The following is a 21,182-nucleotide window of genomic DNA, read 5'->3' on the forward strand; positions in this document are numbered from 1 at the left end:
ACTGGACCTAACAGCACTTTGGCCTTACAGGGCAACCGTGCATATTATGAAGTCTAAATGAGCCACTCCAGTACCTTTCCACAAAGAGGTCATGCACTATTTTTTAATGTAATGCAATCTTCAAAACCACTGAGCACATTCACTTGAAGCAAGTTATGTGACACAAGGTTCAAAATCAAAATGTTGAGATGTTTATAATCAGAATGAAGTCCTATGAAGCGCCATGTAGTTACTGTGAGTGTGTGACTATGTTGTGAAGTGTGTAATTATGATAAGTCCTGCATGCTGAGGAGAGTTTAAGCTTGAAACAGGGTTAAAGACTTCTACTATGAGGTATCAAAGAAGTGCTATTTGGTGGTGTTGTTGCCCTGCTGTGTTAATAAGATCAGCTATAAAAGATATAATCTGGGATGAAAAAGAAAATGAATTTAAGTTCAGCAGCTGAATGAAAAACTGTAATAAGTGGATGTAATCCATATCGATCGGGATTTTCAAGGCGTTTATGACACCAACCAGCTACATTCCATAATGTAATGTGACTCTAGAATCACACCAAGCTGATTGTTGCTATTTCTCAGCATTCAGGCCAAAAACATATGTGGATGGATGACTAATAAATACCAAATCCAGGGTATCTATTCACTACACAATAATGCAACTGAAATAATTTCTAAATTCTAACATGTAGACACTACAAAATGGTGGGTGCGTCAGGGTGCTTCTGGTTAACACGCTCCTGAAAAATTGCTCTGCACTGTCCTGTCTGTTGCTTCAAATGAAAACAACTTTTAAAGCTACAGTGTGTAATAATTATAGGGATATATAGTCAGAAATGTAATATATTATACATAACTATGTTATTTATCATCATCTACGAGCTCAGCCACTTAACCTTAATATTTGCGTTGCCTTAGAATTCCTTATTTATAATTACATAGGAGCGGGTCTCGCAGCCATGGAGGCAGACATCTTTGCGCTACGGCAGCGCAGAGCCAACAAACTAGCGATTGCGAGATCGCCCATTACGCTCCAAAGTAACTACGGCAAGTTGAGAGAGATGAACTGAGACGGTACTGAACAATAGATGGCAGTATTAAAATTATCTATGAAAACAAACCTCATCACTTGAGAAGGTAGGTGATGCGGACGTCGTGGAAGACATTTTGTCCCGTAACGCTCGCCGTGCTGTTGGGGGGGAGAAGCGGTGGGGGGGAGATGTTCATGTTGCTGCGGTCTGCAGTCTGAACGTTAGATGTCGCTGAAAATTACACACTGTAGCTTTAATGTCTAAAATGCTAATCATAGATAAATATTTCATAGCTCATGTGACGTAAAGCCTGAAAATGACCCTTGAGTTCACCTTAAATTCATCTGCCTATATTATTTTATTCATTTTAACATAACATCTGTTATGAATAACTGTAGAATAACATTTCTTTTGTGTTTTGCTCATTTGTCATTCATAGTGTAACACAGGCAGAACCAGCTCATAACAGATTTCTAAATTGTCAAGCTACTTTGATAGTCAGTCCACAGTCTACTGCTTTACACATATGCCACTCAAACAAGCTATAGTTAAAACACTGAACATTTAGTTTCTACACAATTATGTAGATTTTTTTTGTGGCTATCCGATCATAAGAGTGAAATAACATGTGGGGAAGCTGCAGCGCTCTCATTAAAATAATAATAACCTATAGAAAATATATGAAGCAGACAAGAATTGTAAGCAACTAGCGATTCGACCCGGTTCCGAAGATATTTGAATATACTTTTAGTGGTACTTGCTCAATATTCAAAAAATAAAAAAAAATAAATTGGTCTTAATAAAATTACGAAAATATTCCCAAAACATAACTTATAGAAAAAATGAACCATTTACCAGGTCAATAGATAAAAATGCTATTCCAAAAAAAGATTGAGCCCAACCATCAGAAGTTTTTAGTAATATATATAAATACACTATATTGCCAAAAGTATTTGCTCACCCATCCAAATTATTGGAATCAGGTGTTCCAATCACTTCCATGGCCACAGGTGTATAAATTCAAGCACCTAGGCATGCAGACTGTTTTTACAAACATTTGTGAAAGAATGGGTCGCTCTCAGGAGCTCAGTGAATTCCAGCGTGGAACTGTGATAGGATGCCACCTGTGCAACAAATCCAGTCGTGAAATTTCCTCGCTCCTAAATATTCCACAGTCAACTGTCAGCTGTATTATAAGAAAATGGAAGTGTTTGGGAACGACAGCAACTCAGCCACGAAGTGGTAGGCCACGTAAACTGACGGAGCGGGGTCAGCGGATGCTGAAGCGCATAGTGCGAAGAGGTCGCCAACTTTCTGCAGAGTCAATCACTACAGACCTCCAAACTTCATGTGGCCTTCAGATTAGCTCAAGAACAGTGCGCAGAGAGCTTCATGGAATGGGTTTCATGGTCGAGCAGCTGCATCCAAGCCATACATCACCAAGTGCAATGCAAAGCGTCGGATGCGGTGGTGTAAAGCACGCCGCCACTGGACTCTAGAGCAGTGGAGACGCGTTCTCTGGAGTGACGAATCGCGCTTCTCCATCTGGCAATCTGATGGACGGGTCTGGGTTTGGCGGTTGCCAGGAGAACGGTACTTGTCTGACTGCATTGTGCCAAGTGTAAAGTTTGGTGGAGGGGGGATTATGGTGTGGGGTTGTTTTTCAGGAGCTGGGCTTGGCCCCTTAGTTCCAGTGAAAGGAACTCTGAATGCTTCAGCATACCAAGACATTTTGGACAATTCCATGCTCCCAACTTTGTGGGAACAGTTTGGAGCTGGCCCCTTCCTCTTCCAACATGACTGTGCACCAGTGCACAAAGCAAGGTCCATAAAGACATGGATGACAGAGTCTGGTGTGGATGAACTTGACTGGCCTGCACAGAGTCCTGACCTCAACCCGATAGAACACCTTTGGGATGAATTAGAGCGGAGACTGAGAGCCAGGCCTTCTCGTCCAACATCAGTGTGCGACCTCACAAATGCGCTTCTGGAAGAATGGTCAAAAATTCCCATAAACACACTCCTAAACCTTGTGGACAGCCTTCCCAGAAGAGTTGAAGCTGTTCTAGCTGCAAAGGGTGGACCGACGTCATATTGAACCCTATGGATTAGGAACGGGATGTCACTTAAGCTCATATGTGAGTCAAGGCAGGTGAGCAAATACTTTTGGCAATATAGTGTAAATAAAAAATCATAATAAATACTCAGTCTATCAAGAAATTCCCCAAAAATTTCCAAATGCCAATGTCTATGTCAGGAACAAAATTAATATTAGTAATGCTCCATAAGTGGCATAATTATGTTATAAAAAATGATTAACCCTCACTATATGAGCCTCTTTAGCTTCAGCAGTTTGCCTATCATATTCCAAATGACTTACACATAAATATTATTTAATGTTTATGATTAAAATAAATATATCTATATCTAACATGTAAAGGTATTTATGTTTATCATATTATTTTTAACATTTGACACATCATAACCAAGCAACATTTTTTGGAGTTAATAAATGCCATTCTCTGAAGTTGAGTATTAAGTTTAGTAGCATTTCGTGCTAATGAAGCAAAGATAAAGCTGCTAGGTTAATACTTCTCTGCATAGTTACAATAGAATTTGTGATATCTAAATTATTTTTATTAGACATAATTAAGAAATATAATTAAAATTTTTAGCATGTTTGAACATTTCAGATGTCACGGCTGATTTTAAAATAGTTTTTTAAAACGCAAAAGGTCAGCTATACCTTTTTACCCATAAGTCACTTTGGTCAACTATTAGCATATTGATAACATAAGTCTGAGGTTTCATACCGAAGATAACCACCAAGTTTTTGTGAAAATTCCTTTGGCCATTTTTGTTCTATGATTATAAAAAAAAATTGTAAATGTCTTAAAAAATGACTTTGGTATACAGTGATATAGGAGATCAACCTGTGCTTTTTGGAAATGTTAGGTATCTTGAAACTAGATTTAGCTTTTTGGGGGCAATACCAAAACAAACCTATAAAAAGTATATAAAAATGAAGAAAAGGAAGTCTGACTGCTTTTCAAACATGCTTCAACAAACATAATTCTGAAGCTAAACTCATGAAATAGGCCTTGACAAAAATGATGGCAGTCTTAATTTTATATTTTATTATGCAACCTTCGAGGCAATCACTACAATCGAATGATTCCTGTAACCTTCAGTGAGATGTCTGCTCCTCTCAGCAGGTATTTTTGTCCACTTCTCATGAGCAAACGGCTCCAGCTGCCACGTCTCTGAAGGGTACCATTTCCATGCAGCACATTTCAGCTGCTTTCAAAGATTCTCAATAGGATTTAGGTCAGAGCTCATAGAAGGCCACTTCGGAATAGTCCAATGCTTTTTTCTCTTAGCCGTTCTGGGGGTTTTGTAACTCTGTGTTTGGCCCATTATTTTGTTTAAAGACCCATGATCTGCGACTGAGACAAAGCTGTCTTTCTTTCTCTCTATAGAATCCCTTGATCTCTAGATTATTTGTACCCTGCAGATATTCAACACCCTGTTCCAGATGAAGCAAAGCAGCCCCACAGCATAATAGAGCCTCCTCCATGTTTTACAGTAGGGGAAGTCCTATTTTCTTGATATGCTTAATTTCTGCCTGTGAAAATAGAGCCTGTGTGCCTTAGGGGAAAAATCTATTTCTCTCTCATCTGTCCATGGGACATTCTCCCAGAAGCTTTGTGGTTTGTCAACATGTGGTTTGGTAAATTTTAGTCTGGCTTTTATATGATTTGTTTTTAACAATGCTGTCCTCCTTGGTTGTCTCCCATTAAGTCCACTTTGGCTCAAACAATGACGGATGGTGCAATCTGTCACCAACATTAATTGAGCTTTATGTTAACCTTTAGTCTCTGTAGAAGCTTTTCTGGTATCTTTTGTAACCATTCATATCGTGTCTCTTTGATTTCTCCTAAGTTTTGCCCCTGCGGACACATTTAGAGAGGTTGGTTACAGTCCTGTGGATCTTAAATTTCTGAATAATAGCATGTACAACTATAGTCACAGGAACATCAAGCTGCTTGGAAATTGTTTTATAGCCTTCACCTTTCATATTCCTGTCTATAATTTTTCCTTATCTCCTTAGAAAGCTCTTTGTATCCATGTTGAGTGTAGTATACACCATGCCACCAAACAAGCACTACCTGTTGCCATATATATAAGCCCACTGACTGATTACATGATTGTAGACACCTGTGATGCTAATTAGTGGACACACCTTGATTTAACATGTCCCTTTGGTGACATTATTTTTAGTTTTTGCCCTGGGAACCATCATTTTTGCACAAGCCAGTTTCATGAGTTAATTTTACAAAATATTTCTGTTAAATCATCACTGAAATTCAATGTCTGAATTTTACTTGTTCATTTTCATAGATTCTTTATTTATAATTACTTTAGTCAGATTCAAGTTATTTCTGTGACCATTGTGGGGTTTTCTTTCATAAACGAGGAGTAAAAAGCATCACTGCCAAATTAAATCACTGACAAACAGAAATGTGTTGTATTTCTGCTGCACTAGGCATGATTAATTCTGACAATAAAAAAAGGCTAAACTAAAAACCCATTAACATGTATAATCACTTGGGAGTGACCTAAATCCTTGTACAGAGGCATATTTTCAGGAATCCTGCTCATACTCCCAGCTAGAAAGGTGAAGCTCTTTCAAACACAGATGAAAGTAAAATAATAAGGCAAAATGTGTTATTTCTGATCAGTAAGTCAGGTTGAAACAGCTTGGCTTGTTCTTTAATATTCTTTTATATAGCCTGTGATCTTACACAGGGTACATTCCTCTCATCTGTCACTGTTATGCCTGTTTCTCTGCTCCAATATGCATCTTAACACACATTCAGGGTTGAATCACACATACCCACACTCATTATCACCTTAGCAGTCAGTTCTCATATGGCCAACAACTGGGACATTGACAGCCCTGGACCACCATTCATAAACTACTCTGTTTTTCCATCCCTGTTTGATGTCTTCATTCCAGGGACATTCGATCAGCAGACAGTTTCCTCCCACACACACTGCAGCAGACTGAGTATTAACTCCATCATAAAAAACATCACAACTCCGCCCCTGGCTGTTACTATGGAGATGTGTTGTTGCTCTGGTGACACTTTAATGCGGCGCATTTAATGATAAAATAACCCTGTAATTCTGTAGCCTTATTAAAAACATTTAATCAACCCTTAATATTTTTTTAAAAATATCAAAAAGCAGCATAGCAGGTTGCATGGTAAAAATGTACCACATTAGGCACTCACTTCTCCCACTCTCTTGTAAGTATCCAGATTAGAATGATCTGATTTAATGACAAATCAATTTATAGTTGATTAATAGCAATGTTCAAGAATAGAATAGAATACTACTACATGGGGAAATTTGGAACAAAATAATACATAATACATCTTAAAAGTTTAGCTATACATCTATAGCGAAAGGAAAAGTCATGCATATAATGTGTTTAATTTAAAATAACTAAAATTCAGATAAAAATTAAATGAAAAGAAAAAAACAACAATAGTAAGTTAGTAGGAGGATGGGAAATATGTGCAATGGCAGAAAACTGCAAAAAGAGTGATTGTAGCAAAAAACATTTTTTATATTAGGTATGAAATATTGTGTAGATACAACATATGTAAGACACATGGTGTGTCGAGTACAAACAGTGCAAATAATTCTTGATCAGATTAATAACCTGTGCAACTTTTTGCATGGTTGCAAACAGTTATTTGGCCTAATAGCGGCAAAGGAGAAAGGATCTATGGAAGTGCTCCTTAGTGCTTCTAGGTGTTAACATAGGAGACTACAGTCTATCACTGAAGGAACTCTCCAGCTCTGCAACAGCTTCATGCATGGGGTATGTAGGAAACCTTTTCCAACAGTAATGTACTTTTTAAAAATTGTCCTCCTGTCTCCAACTACTTGTACTGTGTCCAGGGGCATCATAGGACAGAACCGCTTTCTCTCAGATAGGCCATTATTTCAACATGCCATGCTTTGAATTTGTTCATGTGATTAAAGAGTGAAATACGGTATTTAGGAGTACCCACAGGACTTCAAAAGACCTCTGCTTTATTACCAGGTCTGTTCTGAGCCTCCTTAAAGAGCATAGATGTTGTGTCCAGTCTAGTTAAAGTGAACTCCAAGATACTAATAAGACAGACAAACGGACGGATGGATGGATGGGTAGATTGAAAAAGGTAATAGTTGTCTACAGATTCTCTTTCCAGGTTAATGGATTACAATGTCAAAATGCATAATTGCAGCCCGCACTTTTCAGATTTTTTATTTGTAAACCGTTCTGAAAGTTATGCCTCATGTTACTTAAATTAGGACAAGCTGTGGATATACACTGAAGTATTTGACTGTAAGATAAAGGAAAGCGAAAGAGTTCAGTGAGTAGAAGTTATTTTAAAAAGCCGCACCTTGTGACTGAAGAAATTAGGTCTGATAAATAATAATATGGTCCAGTGGATAAACCCATGACCTGCAATCACATGATATCCATGGCTAACAAATAAACACATTGACAGAAAAAAAGGCATTCTTCACAAAATTGAGAGAGCTACAAAATTAGATTCAACATGGCAAGTGATGAGGATTGATGCCTGGGTAAAACTCAACATTTTAAATCAGGATTTTCCTAAACCTAATCTTGATTTCTTTCATAAATGTGACTAAATAAAAAAAAAATTAAAAAAAAACGTATTTAAACTCTTTAATTACAACTTAATTACAAACTATTTAATTATTTATTTTATTTGGCATAGATGTAGGTGAAAAATAAATCCTTGTGCAAAAGGTAGATCAACATACTTTAGATTGATAAACACAAACACAATAAATTGATTAAATACAAAAGATACTCTGAGTTTCAAATCATTAAAACCAACAGCTGCTATTCCCAACTGTTTCTCTGACCTGAACTGTGACTGGTAGTATCAGAATACTTAAAACTTGGCTTGAAAAACTCTAAATTCAGTGCGCCCCTATTCTGCTTCAATCTTATCTTAATATATATTAATAGTTAATACTGGTACAATGTTATTCCACATATATATATATATATATATATATATATATATATATATATATATATATATATATATATATATATATATATATATATATGTGCCCCTATAGATCATATCCTGGCCCCTGTACTGCAGACATAATACTCAAAGAAGTTCTAATGGTGATCTGTGCTGGAACAGACATGGTTACTGGTAGGAATGTTTTACTATTTATATAATTAGCATCACCTTATTTAGCTATCACCTTACTTAGCAATATTAAAGTGATAGCTTCAGTGGTATTGAGATAGGATCCCAGTTTCCATCTGCCTGGTGTTTTTTTCAAGACTTAAGAAAATGCATTAATTTTTAACTGAATTTATCAGTTGTTCTTCAAATTCAATTCAGATTTAATAGAAAACGGTTATTTTAATTTTATTAAAGTAAAAAATATGTAAAATTCCTAAGTTCTGAATGTATATTGATGTAATAAGACAAATAATTATAATAAACTAAAAACCTAATTGAATAGAAATTTCACTTAATGTAGCCATCTTAATATATATTGAATCCCTTGCCCTGCTTTTTATATACTTTTCTGTGCCCCCATGAAAACACTGGCCCCCTGGTAGATTTGGTCTAGAACCACCACTGTATGTATATATATTTGTGTATATATATTTATTTAAAATAGATTATTAAAGATATTTCAGAATAACTAGAGTACTGTATGTCATCACGTTTAGAGTTTCAATCCAAAAATAAAAAAAAACAGTAGTGTTTATTATTAGTGAACTTATTGTCTTACATTTAACACAAAATTAAAATGGAAATGGCCTAGAAATCATATTTTAATTTCACACAATTTTTGCAAGTGTCCTCACCAGAGGAGGCCTACGCAAGAACTACTGCTAATCAGAGATCGTGAATTAACAACAAATCCACTTTTCATATCTGGTTACAGATTCTTACCCAAGATACTATGCGCAGAATGGTCTGGGGTTGCTGGAGGAAGGTGACAGGGTCGAAGGCTCCCCCGGCTTTCCCGGCTCCGTATGCCTGCATCCCCTCCATTGTCCTCCTCCCCTCTCTGGACAGCCGTGTCTCTCAGATGATCCCCGCTGATTTTTATTTTTTTTTTCAAAGGCACAAGGTGTGTAGGGCACCAGATAAATACGGAGAGAAAAATAAAAGCACTTCTGCTCCAAATGGATACGAGAAAGAAAAATCCTTGTTGCACAATAATCCACTGTTGTTTTTACTTTGTGTTTATGTATATTCTAAATTGCTCTGAAACGTCTTGCTGGAGGTGTGTTCCAGTGTTTTGATAATGCTGTAGCGCCACAAGACGTGAACGCGCTTCCGCTGTCACGCCTTGCGCGGATCATGTTATTGCTACAGGAGCGCGCTTCTCCACACACAGCAGGCGAAAAGCACTTATAAGGTGGCTAAAATCAATTCCCTTTTTGTTAATTTAAAAATATGCATTTCAATTACTGATTGTTTTCGGAAGTATAAAGTAAAGGTGATATACTACATTAAAAGTACAAAAAATAAGTGTATGCATATCATTATAATTTAGTCTTATTCTTATTTCGGTAGATTTTCCACCCTCTAGTGGACATTTAACACCATAACTCAAAGTGGACTCGTCTTTCAGCTATTTCTTATTTAATTAATGTCTTAAATTAATTGTTATCAGTCGGCTTTCTCTGGTAGGCAAATGGCTGAAAAACACAGCAGAAAAGCTTATGTGCTTAAAATATTTTTTGTTAACGATAGCTGTGCCTTACAAGACCTTCTGAGGGGAGTTATACCAACAACACACATAGCCAATAGGAGCACGATATAGCTGATGACGCAGTAGTGGAATGGACCAATGAGCGCTTACGAGGAATGGTTGCTAAGAAACAAGTTTTGTTGTTTGTTGCCGAGGCAAGGGATCTAAGCACTAATGGACGATTTATTTAAAGAATCTTAGCATCTTCACGTGAGGTTTCGAACCTTTTCATATAATGGTGAAGTTGAGGGCAAGATGTCTGTTTGTCGGTAAGGTTTGTTAAATATTAGCGGCGATTCGATGCCGTTTAGCCTCTTTACATTAGCTAAAGCTAAAGAATCAGGCAAACATCTGCTTCATCTTTATTTAACACTTCCTATAGTGCTATGGATATACCACCCCTTCTCCACGTGTTCTAATAAGTTATTTACTATTGTGTGTTTTTCGCTTTACAAGCTGAAATGCCACCAAAACATTGCAGGGCATGTTTTTTGTACAGCCAGTAAGCTTTTATGCTACAAGCCTATTAATGGTATGCAGGGTTTTTCTTTTTTTACTTTGAATCTGAGCTCGTATCTGTTTTAGAAGACTCATGGGATCTACGTGGTAATTAGGGATTGTTCAAAACAATAACAATGCATGTTAAAATGTACAGATACACAATCAAAAAGCAAAACAAATGGAGATCTGCTGAGGATTTGTGTTAACTTTAAGCACACCAGAAACACTGCAATAATCTAATGATTCTACAACATGTAATTTAATTAACTTGATAATATGTAGTAATATGAGATAAAAAGTGAAATGAGTTAAATATAACTGCAATATATTTTAAATCTATTTTAATTATTTGTTTTTGATCATTAGTGTATCTATGGTGAAGTCATTGATATTCCACTACAAATAAATATATATTGTCCTAATTTAGCAGAGGGATACTGCTTGGTGCCTATAATTTCATACCATATAGTGTTTTATAGAAGTCACATCTAAATAATTTATAGCTATTTTATCTATATTTTTGCTAAACCAAAAAAACTAAATCTGTAAATCTATTTCTATGTACACAGGGGACGCAGCAGTAGGGAAAAGTTCTCTTTGTCATACATTCTACAGTGATGGATCCCTGTTCCAGAAGAACTACAGCTTGGTAAGAGCAGTTGCACAATGTCAACGAATCATGTGTTGTTGTCACCTAATATAGACCAGGGAACTTCATTTACTAATAACATTGGTATAACTATTCTAAAACATCTGGTACATGACAGAATGGTTTATTTTAATTCAATCTGATTAAACAGAACAATGTATTGAATAAAGCTTTTTTTAAAGGAGATAAAACACTGTTTTCTGCATATTTAACTGGAAATACTATTTCTGTTTGTGGAACAGAAATGCAAAAAGTTGACATGAGAAGTTTTCTTCCATCTCACAATCTATAGAAAAATAAAGAGACCTATGTTTTTGATCTAGCCAGTGAATTATTATTTATTTTTTCATGGTTCATTTCCATATAAAAAGCATAGCATTTTTTTGATGACTCTGTAAACTATGGATTTTATTGCTGCCAACTATTTCCTACGCTAAGGAGCTGATCTTCAAAGTTTCAGAATAAGAGCCGCAAAATTACGTGCGCAGTTTTGTTTTTGTGAATAAAGGAATACTGATTTCATGTTCTACAGACAGTTTGAGAGTTGCCGTAAAAGAAAGATGAGGTTCAAAGCCATGGAGATGAAGAATAATGATTATTATTAAAAAAATAATAGCAAGAACATTTCTAAATAATATTTATACTGCATCTGAAATAGGTATAAACAAAAAAACAAAACATAAACAATGAAAATTTAAATGAAATATAACAAAAAATTAAATAACTAAAATTAAATGAAAATATAAGGAAAAACAAGAGGAAGTTGTTATCAACAACTTGACATAATACACTGCAGAATAGGCGCTTAAAAATTCAATAGATAACTGTGCACTACGTAAAAATATGTGCTTGGTGCACAGTTATGTTTAATTAAACTGAGAGATAAAAATAATCCTTGTGGCACGGAGTAGGCGATGTTCATTCCACCATGGCTTTTTTTAATTAAATTATGCCACAATACTTAATTTCAGTAACTTTTTTTTAAATTTTGGTTCAATTCCATAAAGATTGTCTGGGTTCCTGCTGCATTCAGACACTTTTTCTTTAATAATGTTTCTCTACTTTTTTATTTCTGACAATGCAAATATTTTTACATGAGCACATAAAATCTCTATATCCTCTATCATTACCATTTCTTCTTCTTGGCAACAAAGACTGCAGATATTTTTGCATGTCAGTTTTCAACTGACCTTAAGAAGTGCTAAAAAAGCTGCAAAAACTGCAGCAGTTGGGTTTCAGATTTGGAGAATCGCTCACATGGTAAATGTTTACATTTGCATATCCTCAATACATGAATTTGCAGCACCAAGTCCTAACGATATTATCTGCATATTGATGAAGGCAAACGCGGCAAAAAAGTTTGCACATGCTAATTTGGAAATGCAACTCTGCAGGGTGTATACAAACAGGTTTCTACTTTTTTTAAGGCATGCAAACTTTATGAAGATGAGGCCCGAAGTGCCTGAAAGGCCTTGGACCAGTACACCACAAAGTGAGCTTTTTGGAGTCAATCAAATATATTTCTGCTTCAGCTCCAGCTGATCACGACACAAGAATAGATTATTCTTGAAATTATTAAGCTAAGATTAATTATAGAAAATAACTGGAAACGAGCCAAAACTAAACACATAAAACAAGTTTTAATAATAACTACCTAGTAGTATTTATAGGCTGACATGTCACGTCATGTGTTTTTTGTTTAAGTTTTGTGTTCATCATTTTTATCAGTTTATTTTAAATGTCAGAAGATCCAAGCATTGGATTAAGATCATGAGAGTTTATGTATTGGATGTTAGATCTTACAAACTTTGTTGGTAAAAGACTACATTAAACATTATAATTAATATGACTTTTTGAGTATAGGGCTATGGGTATCAATTATTTTAAATTGATAAATCTATTTATACATTTTTTGATTAATCTAAAGAGAGATTAGTTTAGTTTTACTACTATGTCCCAGTGAAAATATTTTTAGAACATATACATTATATATATATATATATATATATATATATATATATATATATATATATATATATATATATATATATATATATATATATATATATATAAAAACCTCAATGCTAGTGTTAAGTCATTTATACTTTTCAAATAAATAAATGTTTTCAGGGACTCATAATACTGAAGAGATCAATAAATTTTTATTTGTTCTGGCTTTGCTACTTCAGCATAGTGGGATTCTGAGGTATCAAGAACATTGATAATAAAGTCACTTTAACAGGTAACGTAGATGGTAAAATATGTCTGAATGTCTTCATGCTGTTATCACATGTTTTTGATGCATCTTAATCTGGAAAGTAGTAAACTGTTATCAGAATTAAATAGAACAAAAATGGGCATAAAAAGAGAGTTTTAGCTGATCAGAAACAGAACAGAAAAGTTTAGATCTGATTACAACATTTTGAAACACAATGAAGTGAAGTGAGTTCACCTGGTTAGTTCCTTCAGTTTATTCCTACATGAGTAAGTAGTAAAGCACGTAGTAAATTTGCTAAATCAGCAACACATGCAGTAGGGAATTCAGATTTATTTGCAGAAATTGTATGTCTTAGTTTTAACAAATCAGTTCTCCATTCTATAGAAATATCTATAGAAAATAAACTATTTCACTGTAAAATCAAGACCGAAGTGGAATGACCTACTGGCTGGCTTATTGTCTCTGTGGTTCTGTAATTTACTTAATATCTATGCTGTTGTCTGTGTAAAAGGCCTGTGTTCTGAAGATCAAATTACTGATGGAAAAAATAGAAAGGGTTTCTGTTATTCAACTAATGTAAAAAAGAGGCCAATGATGAGAAGCATCCCTCCTTGTTTACGTAAATCATCCTTTACATTGTTTAACTTTTGATGTTGAAGGGTAGCCGCAGCCGTCTGCCATTCTGCTCACGTCCTCCTTTGAAAATGTCAGACAGCCTGGTAGCAATATTCCATGCTTATTTGTTGCTAATAGGCCCTCATTGACATTCCAGCGAGAAGCTTCCTATGCATCACACCAGCTCATTAAACCAGTCTCTGGTGGGACTGCAGCATGTTCTGTGTGTGTATTTGTATCAGCGGAATCTTGTTATGAACTGTGACTGTGTATAAATCAGGTAAATGTTGATCTGAAACTGGGTGTGTTTGTATTTCACAGAAGCAGTGACTGTGAAAGGTATGTGTGGGTGTTTGCAGATTTCGGTCTCTTGCATTTGAAATGCTTCGTTATCTGTAAGGTGCAGAGATCAGATCAATTTAGAGTTATATGCTGATGTTGAGAAAACCTAAAAATGTTCTCCTTCAAGGTCAACTGGAATTGCTAATCAACAAATTTATAGAAAATGAACTATGGCAGGGTTCTAGTCTAGAAAAGTCAGGAGGAGGATAGAAATTGATGAAAGTCTTTTTCCATCCATCCATCCATCCATCCATCCATCCATCCATCCATCCATCCATCCATACATCCATCAATCCATCCATCCATCCATCCATCCATCCATCCATCCATCCATCCATCCATCCATCCATCCATCCATCCATCCATCCATCCATCCATCCATCCATCGGTTTTTATAGGTTCCACATTTAAAGCCTCACTACTGTACAAATGCCTTTAAATGTTAATGAACATTTGTATTTCATTTTTGTATTTGTATTACATAAAGGACATAGGAGTATGGATATTTGAATCAGGAAAATTTTAAAGTTTTGATATGAAAACTGGCGCCCACATATATAACATTTTTACCAGTCTGTTACTAGCCTTGTTACCAATCTAATCTTTTTATACACCATCCTCTTATTATTTACACTTACTTATTTCCTGCTTTTTATCTCCATAGTGGGAATGAGATTGAGATGAAAATAGTGAATCCCTGCTCAATTATGCCTATAAGTTTTAGACCAGAGCTTTGCAAACGTTAAAATCCAAAGAGCCATTTTGCCTCGAGTACCGCTAAATAAAAGGTGCTGCAAATATTAGATGACCTTCCTATAAAACACAACTTATAATTTTATTGAAATATCTGTTGTAGTAAGTCTGTTGCCATTTTGGACAACCAACAGAGTTTTGGTAATTTGGGGTTTTAAAATAAGAGAAAGCATAGAACATTTCATAAAAAGGAAGCATTGATTTGCTTCTATAATATATTATTAGATTTAAAAATTAAAAAAAAGAAAGAAAAAAAATACATAAATTTCAAGCTAATAACAAAAAAAATAGACCTAAAACACATTTCTAGTCATTAAAATTGTATTCTTTTGTGAAAATGAAATAAAAAAACCAGGTAATGCTTCTAAGATGGCTATTTGCAATGATACTATATCCAAAACCAATAGTTAGCTTATTTATAAGACTTTATAAGTCATTAAGAGTCATTGTAGAGAGTCCAAAGAGCCACTTGCACCTCAGGAGCTGCATGTTGACCCCATTTTAGATGATCTACTGTCTGCTGACTGGATTTATTATAAGTAACATACTGAGTCCATGGAAGTGGAAAAATTATATTGTTTAGAGATCAAGCCACAAACCTAAATGCATATAGATTTAAACACCCTTAAAGCTACAGGTGGCGTATTTTCCATTTTGTATATGTATTGCTGCTGACATCACTGAATAAACTTTCTGGTTTCATAAACCTTCACTCTTGGATTTAACCTTAAAACAGTGGGATCTTAACCTTGTCATAACGCTCATTGGCACAGTGCTGTTCAGAGCTACACTCCTCCTCTTTCTTGTGCATTTGTCTTTATTGAGACACTATCAGGAATTGGATTTAAAGTAAATGAGACACAGTACCAGAGGTTTGGCAAGGATTTGAACATCAAGGTAGGGAATTTGCATTCAGGCCAAGTCGGGCGGCAAATTAGTGATGTCTCTGTGTTGGCACGAACCATAAATCACCACAGGCAGTTTGCTGGGATGCTGTGCGCAAAGACAACTCATTTACATCTGGTTTTTGCTCCCTTCTTCTCTCCCTTTTTGGTATCTCAACATAAGGTGTTTGAAACTGCAAAAAGCATTTGAGCTAACCCTCCTGTGATGTTACAGATAATGTTTTTATGTTTGTTTGTCAGACAACAGGAGTGGAACTACTGATGAAATGTATCAACATCCCAGAGACCAACGACTCCGTGGTAAGCCAATGAAGATATGAATCCTTAGGATTTACAGAGGGTTACAGTAGAATTCATGAAAACCTAATTTCCTAGCAGAGATGCAGAGATTTTTAGCAGTCCTTGGAATAAAGTAATCACAGCCGGACATCATCTATATTTCTTATCAGCTGTTTTCTGTAAAATTCAGGAACTGTTCAGTCAGACTTCTGCACCTGTTGACAAGCATTTTCGTTCATTGTGAGAACGGCGCTTTAATTTGTCTGGGAAAGTTTGTTTTTTAGAATATTTTTTTTCTAATCCAAATTCAAAATAGATGTTTTATTTTACAGTATTATCACTTAGTACATTTGTAGCCATTTGTGCTTTTTTCAGTTTTGTGTTATTTGAAATACCAGTGTGACTTTATAATTTCCTTTAAAGGGAGGGTATGTAAACTTTCAAGCACAACCGTATGTAAATTGAAGGAACAATCACAGCAGATGAGCTATAAAATTATTTCTTGAGTATTGATTCTATATTTTCCAGCCCCTTTTTTTTTCGCCCTCCTCTGAATTTGTCTTAAAAACCAAACTCTCCGCACCGGAACTGATCGTTTTTTTTTTTTGTTGTTTAGTGTTTTTGACTCTGAATGGGTATTTTGTTATCTCTGAATGAAAAGCATTGCAGTTTTCCAATAAGAAGTGATCAATTCTTTTGTTTGTTTGAAATTTAGAGAGAAAAAACTCAAGACATTCTAAATCCATGTGCTGAACCGCAATAGAGATAGAATTACAGTGATTCACCTGCAACTTTTTATTGCAAATAGTTTGAAACCAAGATAAATTGAAAAATAATCTGTTAGAAATCTGCAGAAAATGTGTTAGGTACCAGGACATTGTTCAAAATACTTATCTATTTCTAAACTCTAAATCAACAAGGGTTGAAAAATGAGAGCTTGAAACCATTACTCAGTGAGAAAAAAAGTTTCCTCAGACATGTAACATTGTTAGTTCCACATCAGTATTCACTAAGCGATATAGCAGGACTGAAGGGTAAGATGAATCTTTTTGTTAAACCATGTAATTTGACCAAATCTCTGCAGGTAACACCAGTGCTGTTCTTTTTCTTCTAGGAGCTCTATATCTTAGACTCTGCAGGGAAGGAGACGCTAGCGGAGAGCTGTGAGAAAATGGTCAGAAGCTGTTCTGGAGTTTTTCCTAATGAAGTTTTCCATCTAGACCTAAATGCCCTTTTAGACTACAGGAGAGCTACTTTACTGTTGTTCACTTTGCATATAATAAATTAAGTAGATAGAATTTCTCTGCAATCTCCTGCTGTATCACTCACAGCCATTCGTCATCTTGCCTTCTACAGTGGGGGCAGCCATCTTTGCTGTGTCTGGTGTTTGATTTGACCAATGAAAAGTCTTTTGCTAACTGCAGCTATTGGATGGAAAGAGTCCACGGACACTGCAAAGGTCTCCAGATACCAGGTATAAAACACTCAAGGACAAAACATACATAGCCTCATAAAAACCTTTACTGAGATGGAGTTAGTTTATTACAAACATATGAAATTCTGTTTATTTAAGTAACATAAATGAGCCTGGACAGTATCACATGATTTAATATTAATATTGGGTTAGGAAGTCACGGCTTAGAGCTCAATAAATAATTTGAAGGTTACCCTAAAGAAGGATGTTACCAAAATCTCAACAAGTTGGATGATGATTCTCTTGCTTTGTGGGGAAAAATTATTCTTTAAATTTTGAAATTGATAAATGTTTTTATGAACATCATAAGAATCTGACAGTTGTGTGTTGTTCAAAACATATTCTTCCAGCTCTGATCGTATTATTGTATCAGTCTCATTTTCTTATGGCAATTAAAGCTAATAAAGTAACTTTTCCAAAGATCTTATAGACATAAATAGGCTTTTTGAATATTTTAAACTGATAGAGAATCTTAAATTATGAAAGTAAATCATTTATTTGATTATTTCTAGCTGAAAATGAGCATTGCTGAATTGTAATTCTCAAATTTCTTTTTGGTTAGTTTTCAACTAAAAACCCTGCTGCCTAAAATGCTTAACTACCTCTATATTTTGTAAAAATAAACAAAAATAGTTTTATAATTGTTTTATCTCTCCGTTAGGGAACATTAACTATGTACCATATCTTCTACTGTTCCTTTCATTGGGCCTCCTTTTATCAGCGACGTCCTTCACAACTGCAGAAGCATTTTAATATTGTTTTGCCAACATTACTCCAAACTTACGTCAGATTTTTATAATATAATTTTTTTTACTTTTTAGGTGTACTTTTGGGTAACAAGTCAGATCTTTCAGCTAGAAGGGAAGTACAATCATCTGTGGCCAAAGAGTGGGCCCAAAGCCACGGACTGGAGTATCATGAGACATCAGCTGTGAGTTAAGCTGAAAATACATATTTCATTCTGAACTGTTATTGAAAAAGTTATTCATAAAGCAATGTGTTGACTTTCTTTCAGAAAGAGAGGGAGAACTGTGCTGCACCGCTCTTAAGTTTAGCCCAAGCTTTCTATTCTCTTTACCAGGATCGGCGAGAGGCCATCCAAAACCTCAGCCCAGACTAAGCCTCTGCCTCTGCTTCTTCACCACGGTTACATAAACCTAGAAGAAGCTGAAAACCATTAAGACTTCACAAAATGAGGAAATGACATTAAAATAATATGATTTTCAGAAAAGGATGCAGAAAGGATTTCTGGGTACTTTGATGTGAATAAAGGACTGATAAAAGAGCCTGTGTTTTTTTTCTCTCTCATCTTTGTATTCTCTATGATCAGATAGCAAGGTCTGCTTTTACAGTAATAATGTTACCTAAATTACAATAAGTAAGTTATTTAGAGTAGAATAAGGCCTTACAACACCCAATACCTCCTCCTTTTTTATTTGATCTCACTTGTCTGCATAGATGTTCCCAATTTTGTTTTTTCCTAATTTGTATTATAATTTAGTTGGATTAATAAGGAAAATCTGTTTGCTTTTAATAATTTTTTTTAAATTTTTTTTTTTACAAGAAACAGATCTCTATCTGATTTCTGCTCTCTGTATTTTTCCGTTTTGCTGTGTATTTTGCCTGTACTTTTGTTGCACTGTTAAGTCCTCATTTCCAGGCCTTCTGATATTTTTTGTCCTGTCCCCAGTGTGGCGCTCACAACCAGTAATCACCATTCTAATTAGCGCCCTCCCATTCAAACCAGGTCAGAGAAACGTACTTGTTGTCTCTCTCTGCCTCAGAGCAGCTGCCATCTCTCAAATGAGGCCAGTCCAGTTAAATGCCAGGCACACTGTTGGTTTTATATCACATCATTTGCAATGAGGAAACTGGTCTGGTTAGAGAATTTTAAACTTAAAGCAGTGTTACAACCCAAGCACAACACATCAAATGTTTGTTTTTTTTTAACTCAGGAGAAAAAAAATATTTAGCCATATTCATAATAATAATTAGTTCTGTCCAAGGTTTTGTGTTTTTAAAAATAAAATCTAAGGTAAGCAGATACCAATGACAAAATACATTCTCTCATTTAACGAAAACAATGTAAATTATGTAGTTTTGAAAGAAATACCTTTGCAAATAGCATTTTAAAAGTATGATAGAAAAAAAATCTATACATTTTTTATTGATTCCTGAACAAACCAACCTGCCTTATAAACCAAATAACTGGTTGCGTCACCTTTCAGAAGGTACAGTGGCCATAAAGCATTTGGCTAACTGGTCGAGCATAAAGATCTTGTTTTATGCCCTGACATCACAGTAGGGCAGGGGGGAAAAAAATTATATGTATCATGACAAATGTATGATAAATATCAATAAAAAAAAGAATCTGATAAGGTTTTCTGTAATTTGAATGTGCTTCAATCCAATGTAGGCAGAGATCTAGCTTCTTAACCTCTCATGGCCAAGTTTTAAAGGCAGGTCGTGGAGTAACCTATTTCTAAAGGTGAAAGTTTTTTCAAATTCTGCAGAGTGGGAGAATAGAGATGTTCTCCTTCTAGAATATTATTTTTACACAAAAAGTAATGTGGTGCAAATCCACCAAAAAGTTTTTAGTAAGGTGCTTTTTGTTTTCTTTTTAGTCAGCATTTTTGTTCAGTCTTCTCCTTATTGTTGAACTGTCACTTTCCTTTAACAACAAAAGTAGACTCTTCTTTCTGGGTTATTTTCTGATCCTTAGTTGATTCGCTGATCTAATCATGGAGAAATTTTGTTAGGCTACAGTTTTAATGTTTTATAGGTTCATAGACAATTTTCTGCATTGTCTGGTTATAACGAGTGGAAAGATACTACTTCCTCTTATCTTGGACCATTCTGCAAACATAAGAAGCATTTCTTTGTAAGGACAATTAGTTATTTAACCTAAAAGGCCTCTCTAATACAAATAATATAAATAAGCTCACAAATACATGATTTTACATCTTTTCAGATTTCCTTCTTGGTACTGCAGTTGTAGCGTAGCAGTAAATTGGTGGGTACTGGGTGGGATCTGTAGCGAGCATGAGTTTTGCTCTCTTCTGGCATTATGCAGTGTAAACTGAGTCCAGATCACCACGTTGTTTAAGTCCATCCTGCTTGTGAAACGTCCATGCTATCAGGGGTTAAGCTACCATTTTGAATTGAAAAAGCTTCCTGGATGGGAAGGAAAACATCTTCAAACTTGTTAAAAAATGTCCAGTGGGATGTTTTTTAACCTTTCTTGGAATGACTATGACCTGGATGACTGGGCATCTTCACCAGCAAGCTGCCATTAGGCAGAACTAAGCGTTGTTTCCCATAGAACTCCTCTTACACTTACGGTATTAGTAAAGATTAATTACATTTTCTTATTAAAAATCCTTATGTTCAAATCCCATCAGAAATGTTGTATTACAGTATGTGTGTTTAGGGAGCACCCCATTCAGTCTCCACCAAATTGACTCAGTCTATCTTACTGCCTATGTGTAGAAAAGATCCAGGAAGGCACCAGCAAAACATATGAAAACAAACGGTGGGAAGAGGCGAGACGAGGTGATGAGAGAACAAAAGAGAAAAGAAAAGATGATAAG

The 21,182-nt window shown here is 35.3% G+C and overlaps 2 protein-coding genes across 3 annotated transcripts in view; one reads left to right on the top strand and one right to left on the bottom strand.

The window, feature by feature from the left end:
* The window catches only part of LOC119798247 (synaptogyrin-1-like), a 38,429-nt gene extending 28,981 nt beyond the window's left edge, over positions 1-9,448 (bottom strand). The window contains exon 1 of one of the 2 annotated variants that reach the window (XM_038307606.1): positions 9,049-9,444. In XM_038307606.1, coding sequence (XP_038163534.1) covers positions 9,049-9,150 — 102 coding nt within the window. In that variant the 5' untranslated portion in view covers positions 9,151-9,444. Of the gene's footprint in view, positions 1-9,048 lie in introns of both variants that reach the window. The other variant, XM_038307607.1, reaches the window with a different exon arrangement.
* A 504-nt stretch (positions 9,449-9,952) lies between these two features.
* Positions 9,953-18,877, top strand: ift27 (intraflagellar transport 27 homolog (Chlamydomonas)). Its single transcript, XM_038307596.1, has 7 exons — positions 9,953-10,125; positions 10,927-11,006; positions 16,080-16,139; positions 17,233-17,292; positions 17,475-17,592; positions 18,414-18,523; positions 18,608-18,877. Exons 1-7 carry the CDS (start codon positions 10,092-10,094, stop codon positions 18,710-18,712), a joined length of 567 nt encoding a protein of 188 aa, XP_038163524.1. The 5' UTR covers positions 9,953-10,091; the 3' UTR covers positions 18,713-18,877.
* Positions 18,878-21,182: the final 2,305 nt, after the last annotated feature.

Source organism: Cyprinodon tularosa, unplaced genomic scaffold, assembly GCF_016077235.1.
Source record: "Cyprinodon tularosa strain WSP-4 unplaced genomic scaffold, ASM1607723v1 ctg615, whole genome shotgun sequence".
In the NCBI taxonomy this organism is placed as follows: Eukaryota; Metazoa; Chordata; class Actinopteri; order Cyprinodontiformes; family Cyprinodontidae; genus Cyprinodon; species Cyprinodon tularosa.